This window comes from Triturus cristatus, chromosome 7 (genome assembly GCF_964204655.1).
Source record: "Triturus cristatus chromosome 7, aTriCri1.1, whole genome shotgun sequence".
Lineage (NCBI taxonomy): Eukaryota > Metazoa > Chordata > Amphibia > Caudata > Salamandridae > Triturus > Triturus cristatus.
Window position 1 is genome coordinate 238,974,767 of NC_140590.1, and position 24,732 is coordinate 238,999,498.

Consider the following 24,732-nt stretch of genomic DNA (forward strand, 5'->3'; position numbering starts at 1 on the left):
TTGTTTTTTGTTTTTGCTGGCAACTTTGGACAAGTCTCTAATATAATTTCAGGATGCAAACTTTATGCTATTTTCCAATTAAAGAAACGTTTTCTATATTTTGCAGTTTTGTTATCCTTTTCTCTACCACAATATATATATTCTTTTTTATTTAGTGGTAAAAATTTTTAATGCATGGCATCAATCCTTCTGCACTTTTTCTGCAATCTCCAGGCGAACCGCCTGTATCTTGGAAAAAATGGTTCAGAAAGTTTAATGTATTTTTGGGTGTAGTTGATGGTTTTAAATTTAAACCTGAAAGGAAAAAGTGGCTGTTATAGCATTCTCTGTGTATAGAAGGCCAGGAAATATTTGCACACTTACCTGATCTACTAACGGGAGATATGGATGAGTATTAACTAGCGGTAGCAAAACTTGAGAAACATTTCTGTAAACCACCAAATGTAATTCTCAGGTGGCACAAGTTCTTTTCTACAGACAGTCAGCTGCAGAATCTATGATACTTATGTAGCCTTGTTGCGAGTATTAGCGGCTAAGTGTGAATTTGGAACATTAACTGGCCAGCTTATCAGAGACCAAGTGGTAGAAAAAGAAAATAAAGAAATGTCTACACACCTACAAGAATCCTTCCTTGAGGAAGTGGTCGATATTGCTAATAGTATGCAAGACTCAAAAAAGTGACTCAAAGAATTGAATAAGGACACTGAAGAGTCAGTACTTCTAGTGAAACCTATGAAATCTACGGTCACTAAATTGCCTGACAAGAAGAAAATATTTAGTGGACGTGGTGAGTGTTTTCGTTGCAGTTTAAAGCTTCATGTGACTTTATTCAGTCCTGCTGTGGGTAAAGAGTGTCTCAAATGTGGCACATCTGGCCATTTTGCTAGAATGTGTAGTTGTCAGTGGAAACAGCCACTACAACGCAGGCATCACATCGCGATGCCATTACAAAGCGGTCGTTACAACGACCGCGTTTTTACCACGCAATCCCAATACTACGCAAGTCATTACATTGACTTGCAGTGAATGGCATGCTAACTTTAGAAATAGTATAGTTTACTATTTCAACACCTTCCCTACTGTTATGTAGGTTAGAGTTGGAATAGTAAATTATATAGTTCTAATGTCAGCACGCCATTTACTGCAAGTCGATGTAAGGACTTGCGTAGCAATAGCTTTGCGTGGTAAAAACGCGGTTGTTGTATCGACCGCGTTGTAATGGCACGCGTTGTGATGACTCGCATTGTAACAAGTCATATTGCGTTCTCAGATACGTAAAAACAATGTGAACATTGTGGATGAGGAATATAATTTGGCCCACAGTATGGATAATATGATTTTATGTGTAAGAGTTCATGAGAATGATTTTCCTAAATTGAGAGAGCCTGTTGAAAATTTTGCCATTAATGATAAGCATGTGCAATTGCTAACTGATTCAGGTTCAAAGATAATCATTATTTCTAAAGATACGTATACTAATAAGAATTTTACTTACAAGTTAGAAATACCAGATATTGGACCCATTGGGTACAATGGCGAAAGAATTGCTCTGGAAGGGTTCTCTATGAAGTAATACAATTTAGAGGCTGAGAAGTTCAGGGAACAGTCTATGTGACACACCCATGGTCCTGACATCCTGGGATGGCATCACCAAGGGTGTTTGAGGATTATTATAAAACCGGGGCATACTGACCAAATCCAGCTGGTGGTAGAAGTAGTAGCAATGACCTGAAGTTCTTATTGAAGGAAACCGAGGACAGATATTTTTTAGGACAAATTAGGCAAGTTGATTGGATTCGGACATATTTTTAAATTAAAAGGAAATTGCATACCGGTCAAACATAAACATAGATGCATTCTTCTAAGCATTAGAGGCAAATTGGATGACCTAATTTCACAATTATGCCATGATGGTGTCATAGAACCTGTGAAATCATTTTTAGGGTTGTCTCTGATTGTAGTAGCTCGAAGGAAAAATAATGAGTTAAGGATGTGCATCAACTTGAGGAGCCTTAATCAGGCCATATGGGTGGATGGACATCCTTTGCCCCGTATTGAGGAGATGAATACCACTTTAGCTGGAGCCAAGTGCCTTTCTATACTGGACATTAAATCGGTTATCACCAAGTGGTACTAGCAGAGGTGTCTAGGCACCTCACAGAATTACGCCATCAGGGGTATTCCAATTTTGCAGGATGCCGTTGGCCAAGCATCAGCTGAGGCTGTTTGTCAACCAATAATTGGATAAGTTTTGAGGGATTTGAATGGAGTCTTGGTTTTCCAGCATGACATTCTAGTCTATGGTGAAAATGACACTGAGCACACACGTAGATTAAATGCTGCTTTATGTGCACTCAGTACCAGGTGTTTGAGATTAAGGAGGGACAAATGTAAGTTTGGAGTGGATATGCTGAATACCTGGGTCATGTCATATCTAGAGAGGGCATTGCACCATGACCTGGGTTGATCAAAGCGATTGAAGAAGTCTCCACTTCACTAAATAAAGAGCAACTCCAAGCCTTCCTTGGCATGTGTGAAAGTTTATTCGTAATTTTGCCTCTAAATCAGACTCTTTGCTCGGATCCCTAAAAATGAATTCAACATTTGTTTGAGAGGAGGCTCAAGAGAAGAGTTTTTTTTACAATCATGCAGGAATTACCCAATGCTTTGTTGTCTCCTTATGTGCCCAGGAAACCCCTGTGTATCACGGTTGATACCAGTGGAGTAGGTTTGGGGGCTGTACTATCACAAGGGAAAGGCACTAATGAGTGTATCCTTGCTTTTGCCTCATGCCCACTCAAGCCACAAGAACATCTTTATTCAGTAATTGAAAGGGAAATGCTGCCTTGTCTGTGGGCAGTGGAAAGATTCAAGGCTTATTGTGGGGAACAAACTTTCTGTTACAAACTGATCTCAAGCATTTAATTCCGATCATTAGTGGTTCTAATGTTCATTCCACGAGAGCTACTGCCATATTGGTCAGATTGAACGGGAAGCTTTTAGAATATCATTTTGAGGTACAATACATTCCTGGGGGCAGGAATATAAAAGCTGATTGTCTGTCAAGTCTCTTCCCCTGATAATGATCTGGAAATTAAATCAGAGGACATACAGGATGAAGATTGTTTGGTGACAAATATTGTTTGGGATAATAATAAATGTATTAGTGAAGAACTCTGGAGGGAAGAATTGAGCCAAGATAGCATTTTGACAAAGATGATGGAATGCATGACAAAAGGCTGGCCCAGAGAAAAACCTTACCCTTACCCTGAAGAGGGTCTGTTGTTCAAAGAGGACAAAATAATCCCACCATGTAATGTTAGCGAGAGATTGATGCAACTAATTCATGAAGGACATTTAGGCATGCCTCTTAACAAAAAAAGGTTGAGGAAAACCTTTTGGTGGCCAAGTATGGACAACCATGTGTAGAGTGTGGTCAAGAAATGTTCAATATGTTTAAGATATAACAAAGGGTTTAAGAGTGTAACACCTCACATGGTGGAAGTTGGCAGCTCAAAGAAAATATGGGGTACAGTAAGTCTGGATTTCCTTGGTCCAGTCAGTAGATTGCCTTATAACCAGTGTTTTGCTATAGTTTTAGTAGACCATTTATCCAAATGGATTGAAGTCACATTTTTGAAGGATGCTAATACTAAAATTGTAATCTCCTTTCATACAGATATTTTTTCCAGAGAGGGTTTTCATCAGAGGTGATGTGCGACAATGGGGTGCAATTTGTTTCGGAAGACATGGTGACATTTTTTAAAAATGCTGGAATCAAGCACAAATGATGTAGTCTTTACCACCCACAAAGTAATGGTCGAGTAGAGAGGGCCAACAGATTTGTAAATGAATGTGTCAGAGGAGCAATCTTTGAGGGGGTGGATGTGGTGGATGATCTCAGAGCCATGTTATGGTCTTTTTGTAATACTCCCCATTGTATATCTGAAATTCCACCATTTCAAACTCTTAGGGGAAGGGTTGCTCAAGACTGTTTAAAACCGACCTGCCTTACTAATTTGTCAAAACAGGGGGCAAGTTTCAATGTCAAGCAACATGGAGGAAAAATGTGTGGTGAAATTGAGTCAATTAGAAAGTAAAATGTGGAATGATGAGTGCAAAAAATCAAAATGTATTCATTCCCAGAAAGGAGATTGGATCTGCATCAGATTGCCGAGTGTTACGGTAGCGAATGGCGTGATAAAGTATGGTGCGCCTTGCCAAGTTGATGAAGTAAATTTTAATGGGAGTGCCAAACTGATTAAAATGAATATGAAATACCAGCATTTGTAAAGCACACAGCTACTTCCGGAGAGGTGTCCCGTGCTGGGGGCCATCGGGAAGATTAAGCGAGCTATTACCCAGAGTCACATAGTGCTGGGCTAAGCTGCCGCCAGCACCTGGGATCGAACCATGAACCCCGTGGTGTGGAGACAGGCACCCCGGCCGCTGTGCCACACCAATGGTGGAATGTTGCCAGAGTTGTAAAAGGTCCACATCTGCATGTCCCTGACAGAGGCGATGAATGCCATGAGTCTGCCAAATCCAATATTGTGGGTGGGGAAGGTGGTTGAGTTTGTGAGAAACTTGCAACTAAAATACCTGGGACGTTTAAGGATTTTGTCATGCCGCAATTTTGTGCTTAGAAATATAGAAGTGTGCAGTTCTTTTCACACAGACAGTGATTTACGCGTAAGTCAAGTCATTGGAATACGCTCCACTAGGAGCAAGGGCACTAACACGCCCCAAGAGGTGTCATGCTTCATCATCTGGGCATGCTCCTCGTCCGGCCGGTGCTGCAATGCCTGACGGGCACCCATCATCCTTCAATGTATGGTGCAAGCAATATTGAAATTTAAAATCTTGGGAGGAAATCTTACAGGAATGTTGGTATTTCCCTCACTCGGAAGCCACATTGGACATTGACAATCACCACAATCTGTTCATCCAAAACCTCCTTAAAAATATGTTCCTCTCAGCACCAACTCACCATGATTGGAAAGCAGTTTGCTTCTTTAGCACAGGTCGCGGCACACTCAGCTCTAGTTTTGTTGGGGCTTGCCACAGGGCTCTCAGGAGAAAAATCGAGATCATGGTCAGTCCACTGGCCCCATTGCATGAACATTTGAGATCTTTCATTGTCCAATATCCCTTTCTCATCCAGATATTGAACAACAGAGTTTGACACATCCCGAACCTATAGAAATAAAAAGTGGTGAGAGGATTGAGATGAATAAGGCCCAAGACATTTGTAGCTGCTATACAATGAACTGATGGATGACAGAATTTCACAATTCTGCATCAACTCCACATATATGTCAAATGATTCCAAACTCTTTACTGCTTAATTTAGAGATGTGTTGTTGATATCAACTTGCTCTGAATCTATAAGACATGGCAATGACAAATAATGTTCTGGAGGGAATCTTTTGGTTTAATTCAAATGTATGCAGAGACTACTCATTGCCACCAAAATTGATTACAACTCTGGAAGTGCAGGACTCAGTGCAAGGTTTTTCTTTAGTGGCATGTACGATGCTGCGGAAAACAAAGTATGCTGCAGTTTTGTGGCACTGTAACTGACCCTTAATTTTATCCTAACCTGCAAATTGTTATTGATGTTTCAAAAATCTTGTGCATGCCCAGTTCCAAATGCAGCAAATGTGCTAACACCATCCTTCTTTATGAATAGGCAATGCTAGGTCAATCGCTGTTGACAAATAGGGCATTATAAGGTGGTAAAAAAAATAGTTTCATACTGGAAAATACCCACAAATGACAGAAGCGAAGACAAGTCTGTCCCTAAGTGTAGAGATCATCCTTTAAAGAGTGGCTAATTCATATAATTAATTAATCCAATTATCTACATTTGCATTACTAGTATTTTTCTATTTGTGAATAATCGTTTTCTCCCCTATGATAACGGCTTCTTGAATGCATAACATTTTAAGAGAACTCTGGAAATGGAGGCTGGAAACATCATTACAATATATTTTCACATTCACATATGTAATGTCACCTACAATCAAATTGAAAAACACAAGTTTCCAAAAGGATGTTTGGGGACTCAAATAGATCATATTCCTGCAACCCTCTTCCCCACTTTAACATTTTCAGCATAAATAAAATATAATCAATTTCAATATTTTGTGTTGTGATAACCGCAGAACTTTAGGAATCGAAGACAAAGATGTATCCTACTTTTATACTAGTCAATGCAACTCTACATCATTGGACCCTTCAAGTCAATATTTCAAGAATATCGCTGTTGTATTTTGTCCAATGTCATTGATCAAGAATGACTCGATCCACATGCTTGTTGTGCCTTTAAAAAGTAAACCTAGAGACACCCTACATTTGCTATGACATAAAACTATTGACGGTGTACGCATACATTCTTTGATATGTGATGAAAACTGTTTATAGTTACTTCTATCCGATGGATCTAGATTACAACTCTTACATAAATCAGAAAAAGGTAAGAAGACCTGACTCCCTTTAAGTAAGTGTACAATTTAGATTAAAATAAACATGTGACTCTAAGATTACCATCACACCAAGACATAATCTAATAGCAGTTCTGTCTTATTTGAGATAGTGAGAAGTTTACCCTTATCAAAACGTTTTCGTTTTTATAATTAAGCCATATGAAGGCTTGTTTTATCCATAAAAGGCTCGATATATTTTCTCTTTCAATATCCGTAGTTTATCTAAAAAAATGAATCAAGTAGAAATTGAGCCATCAAATTCTTCTAAGCAGTCACCCAGGTAGGTTTTTTACTTATTGTCTTTCCAGGTTACAAATATTTCATTAAAATTGCACCTAATAAATCTTTCAAAGTATATCTTAATGTTGGTTAGGCTAAATCATCCTCTCATCGTCAGAAGTCTCAGTCAGGTCATTTTAATTAAAGGTAATTTTGCGTACAGTTTGAGAGTCAATAGTTTCCAAATTAGTTGTTGTTTCTTTAGGTCTCTCGATTAGAGGGTCTAAATTGATCCCTGACATCTTGCTTCTCTCTTTTGTCCTTATAATTGAAATAGGTTAATACTTTTTTGCCCATTGACACAGCCGAGGTGTTTTTCTAATCTGTTGCTGCTTTTAGATAAAACTATTCCTATACATTTTCCTCAGTTCAAAATGTGACTGCTGCACTCTATGTCGGTCTCAACTTTAGGATACGTACCGCTCCCAAACTGCTAGTTATGCACACCTTCATAAATTATAACACTTTTCACAACATCTCAGCCATACATACATCAAAAGTTCACCCTACCATATTTCAAGCGTGCCTTTGAGAGTCACTCACCTCCTCCAACAACTATAAGAGACTGAACCCCTGGATGCACTGAAAAAAGCCACCACTGTGTAAGCTACCGAGCTCACCCAGAAGTAAACATACACGTAGTAGCATTTGTGTTCACATGGGCATTAGTTGTTTCATCTATGGCCTATCTTCAGGATCGCATGTCCATCCACTTTCAGGTGAGTCATCTAGTGACTGCAAGAGCTGAGTTATTAGCCCAGAGACCGAGTGAGTGATAACCTGAAGACAGATGATAGGAGAGGCCAATCACCCACCATAGCCACTCCAAAGGCAAGCATGAAGATCCTGACAGAATTCAGGATTTAACTCTTTTATAAGGAGATACCAAAAGGAGATACCAAAACAAAGGATTATAGAAATGTTCCATGGGTGTGACATCAGACATTCATCACAACTACATTTGGTATGATTCTTTAAACTTAATTTGAGTATAGCCGTCAGACACTAGGCACCTGGAAAAGATGTAGGCGCTGCACCACTGGCAGTGTAGCATCAACCAACCTTGGGACAGCGTGTAATGACATCACTCCACACACCCCAACAGAAATCCATTACTTCCCTTGAAAGCTGCTGTGTCTGAGGCCCTGTGCACCCTTTGAGCTGCTGGTGAGCTTTTGGACAGGGTGTCTTCCTCAGAGCTGTGGTGTATGGACTCTGGGGTAATTCTAGCTGCAGTGTTGTCATGGATCTCCTCCAGAGGAGGAGGGGAAATGAATGAGGGCAAAGAGTTCAATAAATTGATGAGGATATACAGGAAACCGAGAAACAAAGAGATGGAAACCCAGATGTGTGAGACATATTTACCAGGAGATTCACACACTGAGAGGTAAGTGGAAAAACAGGAAGACCGTTTTTTGAGAAGGAACTGACTACAAGATCAGCATTTAAAATGGTGAGGATGAGCAGAGAAGGAATTATACCTGGAGTAGTGAGGACAGTTAATGAATACACAGAAAGACCAATCGGGACCCTAGAGATAACAAAGGTTGTAAAAAGAGGAAAGGACAGTCAGAGTGATATCACCCCTGGAACATGGAAGGTAGAATTTGAGTGGCCCATAAAAAGTATAGATGAGATAAGCAGGAGAAGATTCAGAATGTGCATTACCCCTACACTGACAGGATGGGCAGCTCCCCTGGGACCAGAAGGATGGAGAGAGAGGCTTGTTGGCATGACAGCAGTGTGACAATTTCTGCAGGAACATTGAAGATGTGGGGCGGATCTTGTTAGAAGCATGATAATTGAAAGCATGAAGATCTGACTACAACGAAAGCAAGCTCATTGAGAGCGGTCCCCTGCATTGCTGCACAAACACTGACGTTTATTTCACCTAATGACCTGATAAGTCTAGAGTGGCACTTTACCATTTAGAGGCTGTGAGGAATCTTACTGACAGACTATGTGGAGAGAAACACAATATTGATGTCAGATGATATTGAACAATCACACTGCCTACACAGAAGAACCCTCAAGGAGAACCCTGTTGTCTTTAGTGGTGTTCTGTGCTTTCCTTGTCAGTTTGGTCTCAACAGCAAGGGGAACATTTGAATATATATTTTCCTTAAATGAATAGTTAATCTACAGGCCCATTTCAAGCAGCATTAAAATGGGAAAATGGGAAAGTAAACCCTTATGAGGGATACTGACTAAAATACATTATATATTTAGAAATACAAACGATGTTGCAGATGTAAAGCAGTCCTACCTAGTGGCCTCTTGCAACTTTTGAGGCCTGGCTCCATCAACCCTACCCACTTACAACCTTGGTGGGATCATCACAAGCTGGCAGCCATCCAATTCAGGTAGGGAAAGAAGTTCTACCAGCGTTCTCAAACTCCTCTGCAAAGGACCCCTTCATTTTCCAGGCTCTTTCAGCCTCATAAGGAAGGCTCCATCGCACGATGCAGAGTGGAGACTCCCCTGGAAGTCTGATCGGGGGTTTGTTTACGATAGCCTAGGGACAAGTCCATGCATTTGAAGATGCAGACAGAAATTAGAGCAGCTCTCCTTTTAGTTTCACAAAGCAGTTGCTCTTCTTTTTTCAATTTTTCCATGCTTCAAATGTCAGTCAATGGGACCAGAATATTTTTAAACAGGGCAGGTTTAGTTTGTGATTTGTAAAGAAGCGTAACCCAATCCATAGCTGTTCCTCATAAGTACCTCTTGACCTTTCACAGCCAAGCAACGTAAGTCAGGACTGGTAGACATGTACTTATGATTGTGAAAGGCCCACAGGTCCTATTCTGCCCTAATCAAACCGACAGAGGCTTTTCCCCCAGAGTAAGACATCTTTTGACAGTAAACAACCTTCGTAGTCTCACAGAGGACTCTCACACGACCTAGTAATAGGTTTTGATCGCATCACTTAATACATGTGTGTGGTACCATGAGCCAGCTGCCTCACACAGTAATGTAAGTAATGGGCCTTGAATGAAGTTCTCAGAGGTCCCACGCAATTTACATATCAGCGGCCTAGTAATAAGCATCAATGGCAACAAACAGTGTAGGGTACAATGGGCATCAGTGAGCCAACAAAGCACCTGCAACAATGGCTACAGTAAAGAGTGTCAATGGCCCTAAACTGTAGATTGTTAAGGAACCTAAGTCGGAGGCCCCACAGACTACATTGATCAATGAATCTAGTGGCAAGAGTATGTGGGCCCACACAGGGAATGTGCAGGAAATTGTATAACAGTTTGAGGAAGGAGCAGAACACTACCCAAGCAGCAATCACAATCTCTGTCAGGATGAAATACAAGCAAACCCCAAATTAACCTGTGCTTAACCCTCTGGTAGTTTGGCACAAGCAGTCAAGGTTAACTTAGAGGCAAGGTGTAAAGTATTTGTGTAGCACTCCCAACAGTAACAAAGTGAAAACACAACACAAGAAAAATATCGCACCAACTTAAACAAATAGAGCAAAATGTAATTAATTATTTGAGGTCAAAATGACAAAAATCCGATACGAAAACTCTAAAATATGTAATTTAAACTTTTAAGTAAAAACAGCACTTAAATCACAAAGCACCAACTGTGGATATCTGGTCACGTCGTACCGGGACAAAGTCACAAGTTCAGGCCGACTGGATTGAAGCAAGGGCTGGCTACAGGGACCAAGTTAGGTCTGCTGGACCAAAGTTCCTCAAATTCTGGTTTGCGCAACGTTAAGGATGTGCTGTGCATCAGCTGTTCTCAGGTACTGCAGGGCTGTGGCGTGTGATGTGGAGTCCTGTATTCTCATCAAGGATGCAGTTCGACAAGGGACTTATGGTGGGAAGTCCTACATCGAAGATGTATCATGCACCGGTGGTTCTGAGGAGCTTTGGGGTTGTCATCAGCCGCTGTTGGTAGTAGGAGTAGCTGTAGGGCGGTGGGGAGGGGGAAGGGTAGGGTGGGAGGTAGTAAACTATAGATTACGGAGGTTTACAGGTAAGTTAACATATACATTAATAAAATAAATTTCTTTGCGTGCACTGCATCCCCAAATGCGATGCAGTGCACGCAACAAAATTCGTTTTTATTTTTATCCTCAGTCACCATCGAGTGGGTGCATATTTAAGTAGGCCTTTAGCGGTTGCCAAATGTCTCGAGGGTGTGAGGTGGGTGGTAATAGTGTGGCATACATGTCACTCATAGTGTCACAATGGATCATATCTCGCAACCAAGCCCTCACGGTCGACACACGTGATCCGCCCCAATGTAGTAATACTTGTCGCTTGCGATGAGCAAGGCAATCGCAGTGAACCTTCTGATACATTTTTTAAGAGGCTGAACATATCCCAACAGTATCATCAAAGGCGTGGGTCTTACAGTTGACTCCACCATAAGGTGTATATGCCAAAAGACATCCTCTCAGTACACTCGCACAGGTGCACAATTCCATGCAAGGTGTGGGAAATCAGCAGCATGGGAAGCACACCTAAAACATGCATGCAAGAAGCTGGAATCCATCTTCGCAAGTAATGTTGGGGTCACATACATTCTATGTAAATATTTAAAATGTAGGAATTTATGGCGGTGATTGGTTGAGATATAGCATGTTTGTGCACAACAGAAATGCCATATAGTATCAGTTATTGACATACCTAGATCCCATTCCCAGGCCGCTTGTGCCCTGGCCCTAACTACAGGGCGGAGAGATAAGATAGATGGTATAAGCATGAGACCAAGTGAGTACTGTCTGGCGAAGTGATAACGAGCGCAAGAGGAGGGAACTCCTCCGACTCCGTCAATGAGTCCGGTATGGCATCAAGTAGGGATCCATGAACCCTATGAAGGAGGAAACTGTCCATAGAAGGGGCATCTCCATAGGAGAAGAGTTCAGCTGTCGTGCACGGCCGAGAGTCTTTAAACAAAGCGCCAACCTTATGAAGTCTATGTTTAATTAATGTACGTTTGGTAAGAGTCTCAGTGGTAGGTGGTAGCCACGGGTTGTCCGCCAAAGGAATGTGCGCCGAGTATAAGGACTCCTTTTGCAGGTACCACCGTGTTGTCCAACATGTTGTCGGCAGTGTTGGAATCTCAGTGGGGCACCGAGGCAAGCCCTGCGGTAGTATAGCGGATAGAAAATTTGGGTATATTTGTGAACGGTCAGGTTTAAGGTATTGAAGTCGGGCATCAGGGTGATACCAATAATACGTGAAGTGGATTTGGACTACAAGATAATATAAATATAAATCAGGAACCCCGAAGCCCCCACATACGTATGGCATAATTAAGGTGTTCCAGCTTATGCAAGGCTGCGTGCCTGCCCAGACAAGGCAAATGAGTAAAGACAGGGGTGTGTCAAAAGATTTTGAGGTTAAAGCGATGGGAATATTTAAAAAGAAGTACAAAAAACATGGTAGGACCACCGTTTACATTATGTTGATTCGACCAGCCAGAGAAAGGGGAAGTTTAATCCATTTTTCCACCTACGCCGTGAGGTGGTCAATAGCAGGTTCGTAATTAAGACGGATAACCTCCAAAGTACTACAATGTAAAGAAATGCCTGGGTACTTTGGGGAATCTGAACACCATTTCACGGGAAACTCAAAATCAGATTGTGTCCAAATAATAACTAATCCCGAGTATACTCCAAATTGAACCACCTCGCACAGGAATGGGGGGAGATTCTCTGCTGGTTTACGTACAAATAACATAACATCATCAGCATAAAATGAGGCGACAAGCGGACCTGTGCAAAATTGAAGGCCATGATGGAGATGCCGTTCCTATATATGTCGTGCCAAAGGGTCCATGGCTACAATAACTAATAAGGGCGAGAGAGGGCATCCCTGTCTGGTGCCCCATCACAGGGTGAATTGGGTTGTGATTTCGCCATTGAGCCTGAACCGAGCCACTGGGTTGGAATATAATAGGCGCACCAAATTAAGAAAACGAATAGGCATACACAGTTTTTGCATCACTGCATTAAAAAGGCCATTCTAACAAATCAAAAGCCTTCCGGCATCAAGAAGAATGACCGCAGCTGGTAATGTAGGCTCAATTTAATTCATGACTGAAAAGACAGCCCGTAAGTTAAGCGAAGTAGACCTGCCAGGGACAAAACCTGCTTGAAAAGGGCATAATGTGGTATCTACAAGTAGTGATAGGCGGGTAGCTAATATTTTGGAAAGGATTTTATAGTCATGATTGAGTAACGATGATGGTCTATAAGACGAGCAGTGGCGTGGTGATTTCCCTGGTTTGAGCAGTAATGCGACAATAGCTCCGCACATAGTTGGGGAAAGAGACCCGTTCTGTAATGCCTCATCATATACTTATATTAATCTCGGGGCTAGTTCATGCTGATAGGCTTTATAGAATTCCCCGGTTAGGCCATCGGAGTCAGGGGCGCGGTCTCTGGCCAGGTCCTCTATCGCTTGCTTAATTTCTACTACATCTATCGGGGAGGCTAGAAACTCGCACTGTCCTCTCTCCAACCAAACCATGGCAACCTCCTGTAGGTAATCCAACAGGGCTTGTCCCGCCGGAGGGTCACGCATCGTATATGACTGGGTATAAAAAGCGAGAAAGGCTGCAGTGATGTCGATTCCTCTCATCAGTGTGCCACTAGGATCCATGTCAAGGTGCGTAATAAATACTGATTGAAAATGGGGGCTGAGGATGCGGGCCTGTGTCCTACCGGGCAGCTCACCCTCCCCTTATGCACGGCCCTCTCATACTTGCCAAGAAATGTAACCTCACAGGCAGCCGCATCAGTGAATTCTGTCATTAATGTTGCTCAATCATGCAATGATTCGGGCGAGGGGGTGGTCTGGGCTGAAATGTCCATGTCCCTTGGTTTCTGTTCTATTTTTCCCAACTCCCCATGAATAGAATGAAGCACTCCTGCGTGCTTAGAGATACAAACCCTGTGGATAAATGCCTTAAAGGCATCCCACAACACCGCCTGTGAAGACACCGTCCCTTCATTTTGTGAGAACTTCGCCCACCTCGGTGTAGAACACCGAATCAAGCAGAGCTGATGAGGGAACCTCCATAGAGGCCGTTGTCTCGGAATTGTAGGGAAGTCAACCGAGAGCAAGACAGGGGCATGATCAGATTGCGTGTGGGGAAGATAGTCAATCGTCTGCACATCTAACAGTATCTGTGGGGTAAGGTACCAGTGATCTATCCGCGACCATGAGCTGTGAGGGGCACAGTAAAATGAATAATTGCGGACCCCCGGGTGTTTCGTGCACCATGGGTCTGTTAGCAACATGGAATGCAATAGGTCGGTAAGGCCCGGTGTAGCTTGTGACTTCGTGATGCGGCCGGGCCCTGTAGTTTCAGTGGGATCTAATGTGAGATTGAAATCTCCACCCATAAATATATTGTCCGCCCCCAGACGGCCAATATGCATAGCGACATTGGGAAAAAAATCAGCAGTGTCTACATTTGGGGCCTCATGTAGGTAGCCCAATACCGGTCGGTAACGGCCGATTTTCGGTAAATATACCGTTACCGACCGGTATTTAGGCTTTAGAGATGTAGGGGGATCATTTCTGTATTCGGTAATTTACAGAATCGGTAAAATTACCGAATCGGTAATTTTACCGATTCGGTAAATACCGAATACAGAAATGAGATGTAGGGGGACTGTGTGGTGGGTGTGGGGATTCGTATATACCACCAACTAATAGTTGGTGGTAAATGACGAATATGTGTGAAAATGCATTTTTGTGCACTGTGAGGTGTGCAATGTGGCAGACATACATGTCCCTAGGGCATGTATGTGCGCCACATGTGCACACATGGACGAATCAGGGGTGCAACAGGGTGTCAATGTGACACCCTGCCACCCTTGAATGTGCTCCCCCCATTACCGAATCGGTATTTACCGATTCGGTAATGAGGCATACCAATCAATGGGAAGGTATGCCTCATTACCGAATCGGTAAATACCGATTCGGTAATTACCGACTTACTCCGATTCGGTAACATTTACCGAATTATTACCTACATACACTTTACCGATTCTTAAATACCGAATCGGTATAATTCGGTATTTTAGAATCGGTAAAGTGTATGCCACCTACATATGGCCCTTGGTGCATATACGTTAACCAAGAGAATCAACACTCCTCCCAACAATCCCAACACAATAATATATCTGCCCCCATCATCAGCTACTAGCTCTGAGGCCTGAAAAGGAAGAGAGCGATGAACCAAAACACACACCCCACGGGAATACGAACTGTAATTGGCAAAACAACGATGGCCACCCCATGATGTTGCAAAGCTGTGGGTGGGGAGTGGTGAGTAATGCGTCTCCTGGAGGGAGGTGATCTGAATACACCTAAGGCTCATGCAGTGACCGCGCTCTTTCCTGGGGGTCATCTAAGCACCACTAAGTAGATCATTGCAAGTTGCAGAATTATAAGTGTTACACAGTGTGTAGTATAAGTACATTTTGATCCGTACCAACACAAATCAAAACAATAAACAACAATATTGAAATCCCAACTCCACTTGCGCCCCCCCATCCCATCGGATACACAAAAACAAGGCACCCAATTAATCCCAATCAAATAGTAACAGACAGAGGGGACAGGGAAGAAGAAAAGGAAAGAAGGGGAAGGAGAGCAGGATAACATCCAGGGTGGAGCTGTCTATTCGTAAAGCGTGTAAAGCTAGAGTTGTGCCCAATATGTAATCATAACTCAGCAGTCATTCTTAAATACCTGAAGCTGTAACAGTATTCTCAGAAAGCCTCAAATATAAAATAGCCTCGGCCAATGTTCCGTGTCAGAGCTAAAGAACTTTCACAGCAGATTGTTATGCATAAGTCTACCACTGATCATCAAGAGCCGGGATCATGGCCCCAACTCCGTCCCTGCAGTCCGCACCCATTTTGCTGTTTCCTCCAGAATTTTGCCGCTTTGTCTGGAGTGTCAAAACGTGCACCTTTCCTCCAATTTGAATTCTGAGTTGAGTCGGATACAGCATGGCGTATTTAACATTTGCCCTTTGTAGGGAGCGGTTAATGTCCATATATTTTCGACGAGCCTCTTGCACCATTGGTGTAAAGTCTGGGAAAATTGCAGTGTTTGATCCCTGGTAAGCGAGCGAACCACGCTCCCTAGATAGTTGGAGTGTGACATCCTGGTCCTGGTAATTCAGGAGCTTAGCAATTATCATTCTCAGGGTCGCTTCAGGTGCCGGACGTGGTCCCAATATGCGTTGAGCGCGCTCCAAAGCAAATGTAGCAGAGAAAGCCTCCCTTCCACAAACCTCCGATAGGACAGTCTTAACGAATTTAGCCATCAATCAATCAATCAATCAGTGACACTTGTAAAGCGCGCTACATACCCGTAGGGTCTCAAGGCGCTGGGGGGGGGGGGGAGGGGGTGCCGCTACTGCTCGAACAGCCAGGTCTTCAGCTTCTTCCTGAAGGAGAGGTGGTCTTGGGTCAGGCGCAGGTCGGTAGGGAGGGAGTTCCAGGTCTTGGCGGCCAGGTAGGAGAAGGACCTTCCTCCTGTAGTCGCTCTTCGGATGCGGGGGACGGCGGCGAGGGCGTGGTTGGCTGATCGGAGGTGGCGTTTGGGAGCGTGGAAGTTGACTCGGCTGTTGAGGTAGCTCGGGCCTTGGTCGTGTAGGGCTTTGTGTGCGTGGGTGAGGAGGCGGAAGGTGATTCTTTTGTTGACGGGGAGCCAGTGAAGGTCTCTCAGATGTCCGGAGATGTGGCTGGTTCGTGGGATGTCGAGGATGAGTCTGGCTGAGGCGTTCTGGATCCGCTGGAGTCTCTTCTGGAGCTTGGCGGTGGTACCGGCGTAGAGGGCGTTGCCGTAGTCCAGTCGGCTGGTGACGAGGGCCTGGGTGACGGTCTTCCTGGTCTCGGTGGGGATCCACCAGAAGATCTTCCGTAGCATGCGTAGGATGTTGAAGCACGCCGAGGAGACGTTGTTGACTTGCCTGGTCATGGAGAGGGAGGAGTCCAGGAGGAAGCCCAGGTTGCGTGCATGGTCTGTCGGTTTGGGTGCGGTGCCCAGGGCGGGAGGCCACCAGGAGTCGTCCCAGGCGGAGGGTGAGGAGCCCAGGATGAGGACCTCCGTCTTGTCCGAGTTCAGTTTCAGGCGGCTGGTCGTCATCCACTCGGCTACCTCTTTCATCCCTTCGTGCAGGTTGGATCTGGCGGCGGCGGGGTCGTTGGTCAGGGAGAGGATCAGTTGGGTGTCATCGGCGTAGGAGATTATGCTGAGGTTGTGTTTGCGTACGATGGCCGCGAGGGGGCTCATGTAGACGTTGAAGAGGGTGGGGCTCAGAGATGATCCTTGAGGGACGCCGCAGGTGACTTCGGAAGCCTCTGACTTGTACGGTGGTAGGCGGACTCTCTATGTTCTTCCGTCGAGGAAGGAGATGATCCAGTCCAGCGCCTTGTCCTGGATTCCGATGTTGCTGAGGCGCCGTACTAGGGTGCGGTGGCAGACCGTGTCGAATGCCGCAGAGAGGTCTAGGAGGATGAGGGCCGCTGTTCGTGGATTTGGCAATACAGCCAATGCAGACGTTGTGCGGCGCTTCCAAATCTTCAGCCTTAGTAGCAAGCTGTTTGAGTAGGCCCTCTGCTCGCTCCAATCTTCTTTGAATAGTCGATTGTGCATCTTTTAGATTGTAAATCTGCTGCTCAGCATTGCCCATGCGAGTGTCCTGGGCCTCAAAGCGGCTGTGGATATCATCCAGTCAGGTGGTGAGCGTGTCTAGGCAGGCGACGATGGCCTGAAAACTGGCCCATTAACTCAGCCATTATGGCAGCATATCCCTCTAGCTGGCTAGATTCTGGATCATTAGGGCCCTCAGCTTCTTCTCGCCTCCTGGCTTCAAAGTTGAGCTGACGTTGTTTGGGATTGTTACGGCCCATTTTGTGCAGGAAGAAACATATGCCATGCCTCTAGGATGGGATGTGATGAGATTCAACACTCCGGAGCGTGGAGCCAGTCCACTCCCTCCAAGTGCTCCGAATACAGACTACGGTATTTCAAGAGATTGCAGCAAGTGGTGGAAATGCCATGTGTGTAGAGAGGGGTCCATTTGCTTAGCCACTGGCCATGTGCTCCGCAGCAAGTGAACAACAGGGCTTTGGTGGTCAGGCAGTATTAGAGACCCAGTGGCAGCACAACTATGGTGGTCGGTCTAATATAGCTCCAACATCACTGTCCACCCACAGCTGGGCCCCAGGAAGGTCACATGGTGGGGTCCAAAGTCAGTGATGCAGACACATAGGCAACAGAAGTCATCCAAAAGAGGGGGGCAGCTCAGCCAACAAGGCCTCTCCAACTTTCGTCTTGTGTGCTCCCATTAGTACGCTCCGACGTCTGCGCCCAGATCAGGAGGGCCCAACGATGTCCACAGTGTTACGGGGAAAAGCCGCCAGTGTCCCGAGGTCTCCAGGTCGGCACCGAGTCCAGGCCTGCCGCACGCTCACCAGACCCCGCCCTGAGGCCTGTGTTGAGTCCGGGAGTGCAGCGTACCGATTCCCGGCACTGTGAGCACAGCCAGTGGCCGCAGACAGATCGTTCTTAAGCCGGGGCCCTCAAAACACTGACCCTAGTGTGGATGTCAGTACTTCTGCATTTTTAAGCAGGCTGGCGAACAAAAGACGGGCGATGGCTCTGGAGCAACGGAATCAAGCGTCCATCTTCGTCACTGGCTCGGCCACGCTCCTCGAATCAACCCCTTTCCTAGTGTATTTAAGGGCTTACCTGTAGGTGGGTCCTCAGATTAGTCGTGGGACAAGTCTAAAGCCTGAAACCATGTCACTCTTCGACCGTCTGGACACTTGGACTTCACTGACCCGAAACCGAGACTGCATCAAGTAAATCTCCTGCTGCTCCTGGTCTCGCTGTTCTGCAAGTCTTCTTCATGGTCTGTGTCTGTGCTTCTTCCTGGATCTTCAACAGACCTGAGGGCATCCAGGACACCTAAAGTAATCTCCCTTGGAGTGAAGGAGTCACTCCCCTGCATCTGCAGCCATCATAATGAAGCTGACATGTCTGCTGCTCCTGATGTCCCACGGACTTCGAAAGGCTCAGCAACACAGGTAGTGGCTCTGCCACTCCCTCGAGGCCTGACCTGTTCTCTCTGCAATCTTGAGACCAGTATACCTCGTCAGAACTGCTGGGACCAAACACCTGGGCACCATGTTGATTTGTCGTTGCCAATGCTTGTTGGCTCTATACTCCAGAGATCTTCAGGCTACAAGAAACTCGAGCCTCCAGCATCTATTCCTGTACAGCTGTTATATTCCTGGGTGAGGCCCATGTAGCGAAGCAGCTTATTTCTTACATTATCTTCACAAATCCCATCTTCCAAGCTGTGACCTCTTGCACATTGCACACACGACAATGTTGGATTAGTTTCTCCGAAATTAAACTTGTTTTACATTTAGCTTCACACAACATTATCACAACGCCCTGAGCATCATGTACAAGGTCTCGTTCCTTGCTTGGTACAAATTAGGCCTGGGCGGTAAATTCCGTTCCGCTCGTGGAATTTGCGGAATTTCGGTAATTTCGCGTTCCGCGGAGAACGCGAAATTGCCCAAAATTCTGCTTTCCGCGACTTCGCGAAATTTTTTCTTGTTCACGTTCTCAAAATGCGTGTTCGCGAGATATTTCTCCCCGAGCACGCAAACAGCAACTGTGACCAGGAAAAAAGCATCGCGAACAAGCAATTCCGCGTGTTCGCGGAATTTCTGCATGTTCGCGGAGATTTTTTACGGTTTCGCGGAGATTTACGTAACGCGATTACGCAAATTCCGCCCACCCCTAGTACAAATGTCAGCACTATCTTCATCCATGTGGCGACAAGCTATCCACAACATTACTAATCTATATGCACATCACAAGGCTGCTCTCTATTATAAAAGATGAGCATCCTGATAGATTAGCAGAGGAGATACTTTCAATGACACAGATGGTCCGTGCATGCTGAGACATCACCACGCAGCGGTCTGAAATCTCAAGAGGGGTGTCCAGTTCGTGACCAAGTTGGGATTCTTCATTTTTTCTCAACAGGTCATGGGGTTGGATCGTACCTTGGGGGGATTCAGGGCTCTATACCTACATATACTCTAGGTTCACTTAGAGTATGGTTCTCTTGTAGGAGTATGCTAGATTACCACCTTGTTTATATGCCTGCATATATATACAATTGTTTAGCACCATGGTAGAACTGTACCTACTATTTATTCTTTTGGTGCTTATAATCACGTTTATCTGCTTCTGTCTCCTTATCATTGCAGCACACATATTTTATGCAAGAATAATGTTGGTTCAATAAATCTTCTTGAAAATGCCCCACTGTGTATTCTCTGTATAATGCGCAGAGAATAAGTGAGCACAAGTAACTGTGCGAAAGGTTCTGTACTGTTTCCATGATTCCTGAGGAATTGGGGTTGTCATGTTCAGTAGTTGCCAGAAAACCCTTCGCTCTCTGTTAGGTTGCGGGGCTTACGGTGACACTGTAAGCTAGCAGGCCTATAGGTCAACATTTCTTGTGGGGGTGTCTGGAATCATTCTTGACACCAATCCCTACGGATTAGTAGGAACAACAAGACATGGCACCCAACTTTGGTTAGACAACAGATTTAAAGGTCAAATCTGCGTAGCTCAGTCATGCTTTCTCAGTGACTCCTGCTCCCATTTTAACAGGAGATGTTGGTAGTGGTAAGAGAAACAAATCTGTCTCAGCTGAGTAGGTGCACCCTATATATTGGCTGTAGGTTAAATCAAGCTTGAGTGATTATTAGAGTTTCCCACATTCTGCAAACCATGTATCTATGAAATTTGGCAACGTACTAGTTCTCTAACAATGACCAAACAAGACAAAACTATTGGAGAACAGGTAGGTACACTGAATATTTCAGAAAATTGCAGAAAACAGTTACCATGAAATTGTTACAACATGGCCTCCCGGTGAAGGAAGAAGAAGTTACCTATGTAGCTGAGGGACATGAAGCATTCAGAACAGAGGTGTTCTATTCTTGGGTTAAATTCCCATCTGCAGATCTGTTCACACGGTTATTTCATTAATATATTGAAGATGAACCACCTGATGAATATTTTCCATACGTGGACTTAGAAGTCCCATTAACTTACCAAGAGCATATTAATTGGTTTAAAGATGCCCTACCCCATACCACAGAACATGTGAGACTGGGTCCGCTCAGCAGAGTAGGAGCAACATGGGCGGTCTTAGCCTCATACACACCGCATCCAGGCGTTGCTGTCTTATCATCAGCAGGAATGTGCGAACTTTACAGAGATTTCGTAAAAAACTACAGAAATCTAACACAATATCTAATGAGAACATTGACAGTCCAGCCTTTGGTGGCTGCTCAGGCTACATAGCCATATATGGCTACTACAGGTAATAGCACACAAACACTAAATGCAATTATGAGAAAGGTTCCCGCCAGTCGGAAACAAATACCATTCTGGATAGCACAAAAAGCAGCACAGCTTGAAGCAATTTTTCCCCATAAAGGCCCAATGTGGATGGCTGCCCCGATACAAGACTGCGTCACTTGGGGTATAGTTTTTGCTTTATTTTATTTTATTTTACAGAGTTTTATATAGCGCGAACTTGACCCGAATCGGGTATCAGAGCACTTTATATAGCATCATTTGCATTACATGAGGACACATTCCTTTTTTTTGTTAGGCACGGGGAGATTAAGGGATTTGCCCTGAATCACAGGATGTTCAGTGTCATTGCCGAGACTCAAACCCAGTTCCCCAGATTCGAGGTCGACAGCCCTAGCCGTTAGGCCAACTCCTCTCCCCTGCTGCCTTATATACCAGTTCACATGGTAGCCCCTCAATTGCGTTCATACCAGAAGTACTGAAACCAACTCAGAATGAGTATGGGGCAGAGCCTGCCTCAGATCTGGGAATAAAACTGGTGGGCAGCTGTGCCCAAACATCAATAATTATGTTGAGCAAAATAAAAGGGGAGGCAGCAGCATTGGTTATGCGCCAGCGCCTGATGGAATTCACTCCCGCACAACAGGAGCGCGAATTACCCAGGATTATCGAAGAAACATATGCCTCTTTAGGCAGAGATAAGCACCCGATTGTTCAAAGAAGAAATGGGACAATAAACAAGAACATAAACAAAACAAAACACAGTAACAGGGTGGGTCTCCTCAACAGGAACACACCGAACAAAAATACTGCTCCCATGAGGCACTGGGTCAAGACTGATTTGCATATGGCTGAGTCTGAACTGGGGTGGCTGAGTGAGCTAAAGAATGATGATGGATTAAACTCATCTCTGTGACTGGGGGGTGAGTATCTGAAAGGTTTCATCACTCCGTCCATCATCTCCTTGTATTTGCTTTGTTCACACTGAGTTGGCAGGGTATACCCAGACATGAGTCCCTTGCTCACTTTGCCACTCGATTCAAGCTAACCTGGGTGATGAGGGGTTTTACCCCGAAGCCGGTCGCAGGATGCTTGTTTCTGATCCAAGGAAGACCCGGCTTGGCAGTTTGGGCGGGACTGTTCCCGTAAAGATCAGGGTTAAGACTGATTTGCACATGGCTGGGTCTGACCTGGGGTGGCAGAGTGAGCTAAAGAATGATGATGGATTCAATCCAGATCTGTTAGTGTCTGAAAAATGTCAGCGCTCCGTCCATTATATCCTTGTGTCTGCTTTGTTCGCCCAAGTTGGCAGGGTATACCCAGACATGGGTCTCTTGCTCACTTTGCCACTGGAATCAAGCTAGCCTGACTGATGAGTGGTGTTACCTCAAAACCCGTCCCAGGATGCTTGTTTCCGGTCCAGGGAAGACCTGGCTTGGCTGTTTGGGCTGGACTGTTCCCATAAGGATCAGGGTCAAGACTGATTTGCATATGGCTGGATCTGAACTCGGGTGGCGGAGTGAGCTAAAGAACAATGATGGATTCAACCCAGATGCACACCCACATTTACAGTACAGAATGCACACAGTGCCGCACTAATGAATAACATTGTGAGTAAAAAATAGAAAACAGCACTAGATATCGCAAATGGATTTTGCTGCCAAAATGTAGCGCCTGGGAGCAGATACTTGACAACATTCTCAGTGCTAGGCTCCCAGGGGTACAAGAACAGTCCAGGGTGGTTTTCAGCCAGGGTAACAGAGTTACTTCAAAATTTTGATGAAGAGGCATTGTCCTAGTTGTTCAATGGAACACTTGGCGAGGGTGAACCTCATAATTCTTGGTTTCACCCAGTTGGGATAAAAATTTAATTTAAAAAAATCAAAAATCGTCCATCTCAGTGTCCTATTTTTAGGATATGAGTTGTCAAGGGAAGGCAGCGCACTTTTTAGAAAAATGTGCACTCCATTTTGGTATTTTTGAATTTTGGCAGATCATACATTTTGGATTACGCTGAAAGAGTAAAACCTTCCTACAACTTAATCAAACCTGATTTTTCACTGCAACATTGGGAACAGGAACAATCTGATATCCTATGTTCATTACAAGCTGAATTATATTTTCCAAACATTTACACACGTGTCAACACAACTAACCTGGTGATCCGTGTAGTTGTTGGACCAACCGGTTACACTTACATCAGTTTCAATGAGGGTGATACTGTACCTATTGTTTACAAATCACATCTGTACACAAACGCTAAAATGCGTTTTGCACCAACAGAAAAAATACTTACGGCAATTCAGACTGCTGTAGTGAGAGAGAGAGCACTGGCTTAGGGGAATAGCATAATTGTTGTGACCCTGCTACAGACCCTAGAGGCCGTTACAAAAGCAAGCATCCCAAATGCCAAAGCATTGCACCCATGATTAATTCAATGGGCTAACTCTTTCACTGCAACAGATGTAGATTACAGATTTGATCTTACTTTACAAATACCAGCATTTTTGCATTACGAATAAGATTATTCTCTACAGAATGAAATAATGCCTCTAGATCAATATGAATGTGTCATTTATACCAATGGATCTGTCCAGCCGGCCGTAAGAATGAAACAGCAATATTCTGCATCATGCGCAAATGTAAAAGGACGAATGTGGGATGGAAAGTTCCTTCCTGATAAAACACAGACTCGGGTTTTAGAAGACTGCACGGCACAGCTGGCGCAGCTAAAAGCCCTGACACTGGCACTATAGAATACGGATCGTGATTACCCCACACTGCAATTCATTCTATTGTGTCTAGTCCTACAATGAATATCAGAAAATCAGAGCCACTTGTTTTACCCTGTTGAGTCCCTCAGGGATCTTCCTTGAGTCCAACTCTTTTTAATGTATATAATGTATATATCGCCCCCTTTGATTCGAAAATTTGGTGTCAGTCTGACGTCCTATGCTGATGACACCCAGATAGTCGTGGCAGCATATAGGAAACAAGCTTTGCGCACTCTACAGTTTCAGAACTGTATGAGAGAAGTGAACAGATGGCTGGGATTGCATTGTCTGAAGCTCAACTCTAAAAGACCAAAATCTTAATCTTCAGTAATCTGCAGCCTAGATAGGATGATCTTTGGTGGCCGGCAGAGATGGGTGAAGCACCCAAACCTGTGCAAAAGGCCAAAAATTTAGGAGTGTGGATTGACACCAAACTAGCACTATCCCACCAGACTAACGATATTGTCTCTACCTCCCACTTCCTGATAAAAAAACTGAAGAAAATCATGCCATACATTCTTACGGATTCCAGAAAGTTGGTGGTTACTGCACTGGTCGAGTCAAAACTGGACTATTGCAATGGGCTCTATCTTGGTATGCAAAAGCAATATAACAAAAAACTTCAGACGATTCAAAATACAGCTGCTCAGCTGATTGGAAACATCCCCAAATATGACTCATTTTCCAAGGAGATTCGCAGATTTCACTGGCTTCCTGTACTTCAGCGAATTAAGTTTAAAGCTCTCTGTTTAGCATACACAACACAGGAACTTTCTGTCTTAG

General features: G+C 44.3%; 1 protein-coding gene across 1 annotated transcript in view; it reads right to left on the reverse strand.

Moving 5' to 3' along the window:
* LOC146809304 (eosinophil peroxidase-like) overlaps nucleotides 1–24,732 on the reverse strand; it is a 188,026-nt gene that overhangs the window by 67,380 nt on the left and 95,914 nt on the right. The window contains exon 7 of the mRNA XM_085616114.1: nucleotides 4,991–5,197. Within this exon, the coding sequence (XP_085472240.1) occupies nucleotides 4,991–5,197 (207 nt within the window). The remainder of the gene's footprint in view (nucleotides 1–4,990; nucleotides 5,198–24,732) is intronic.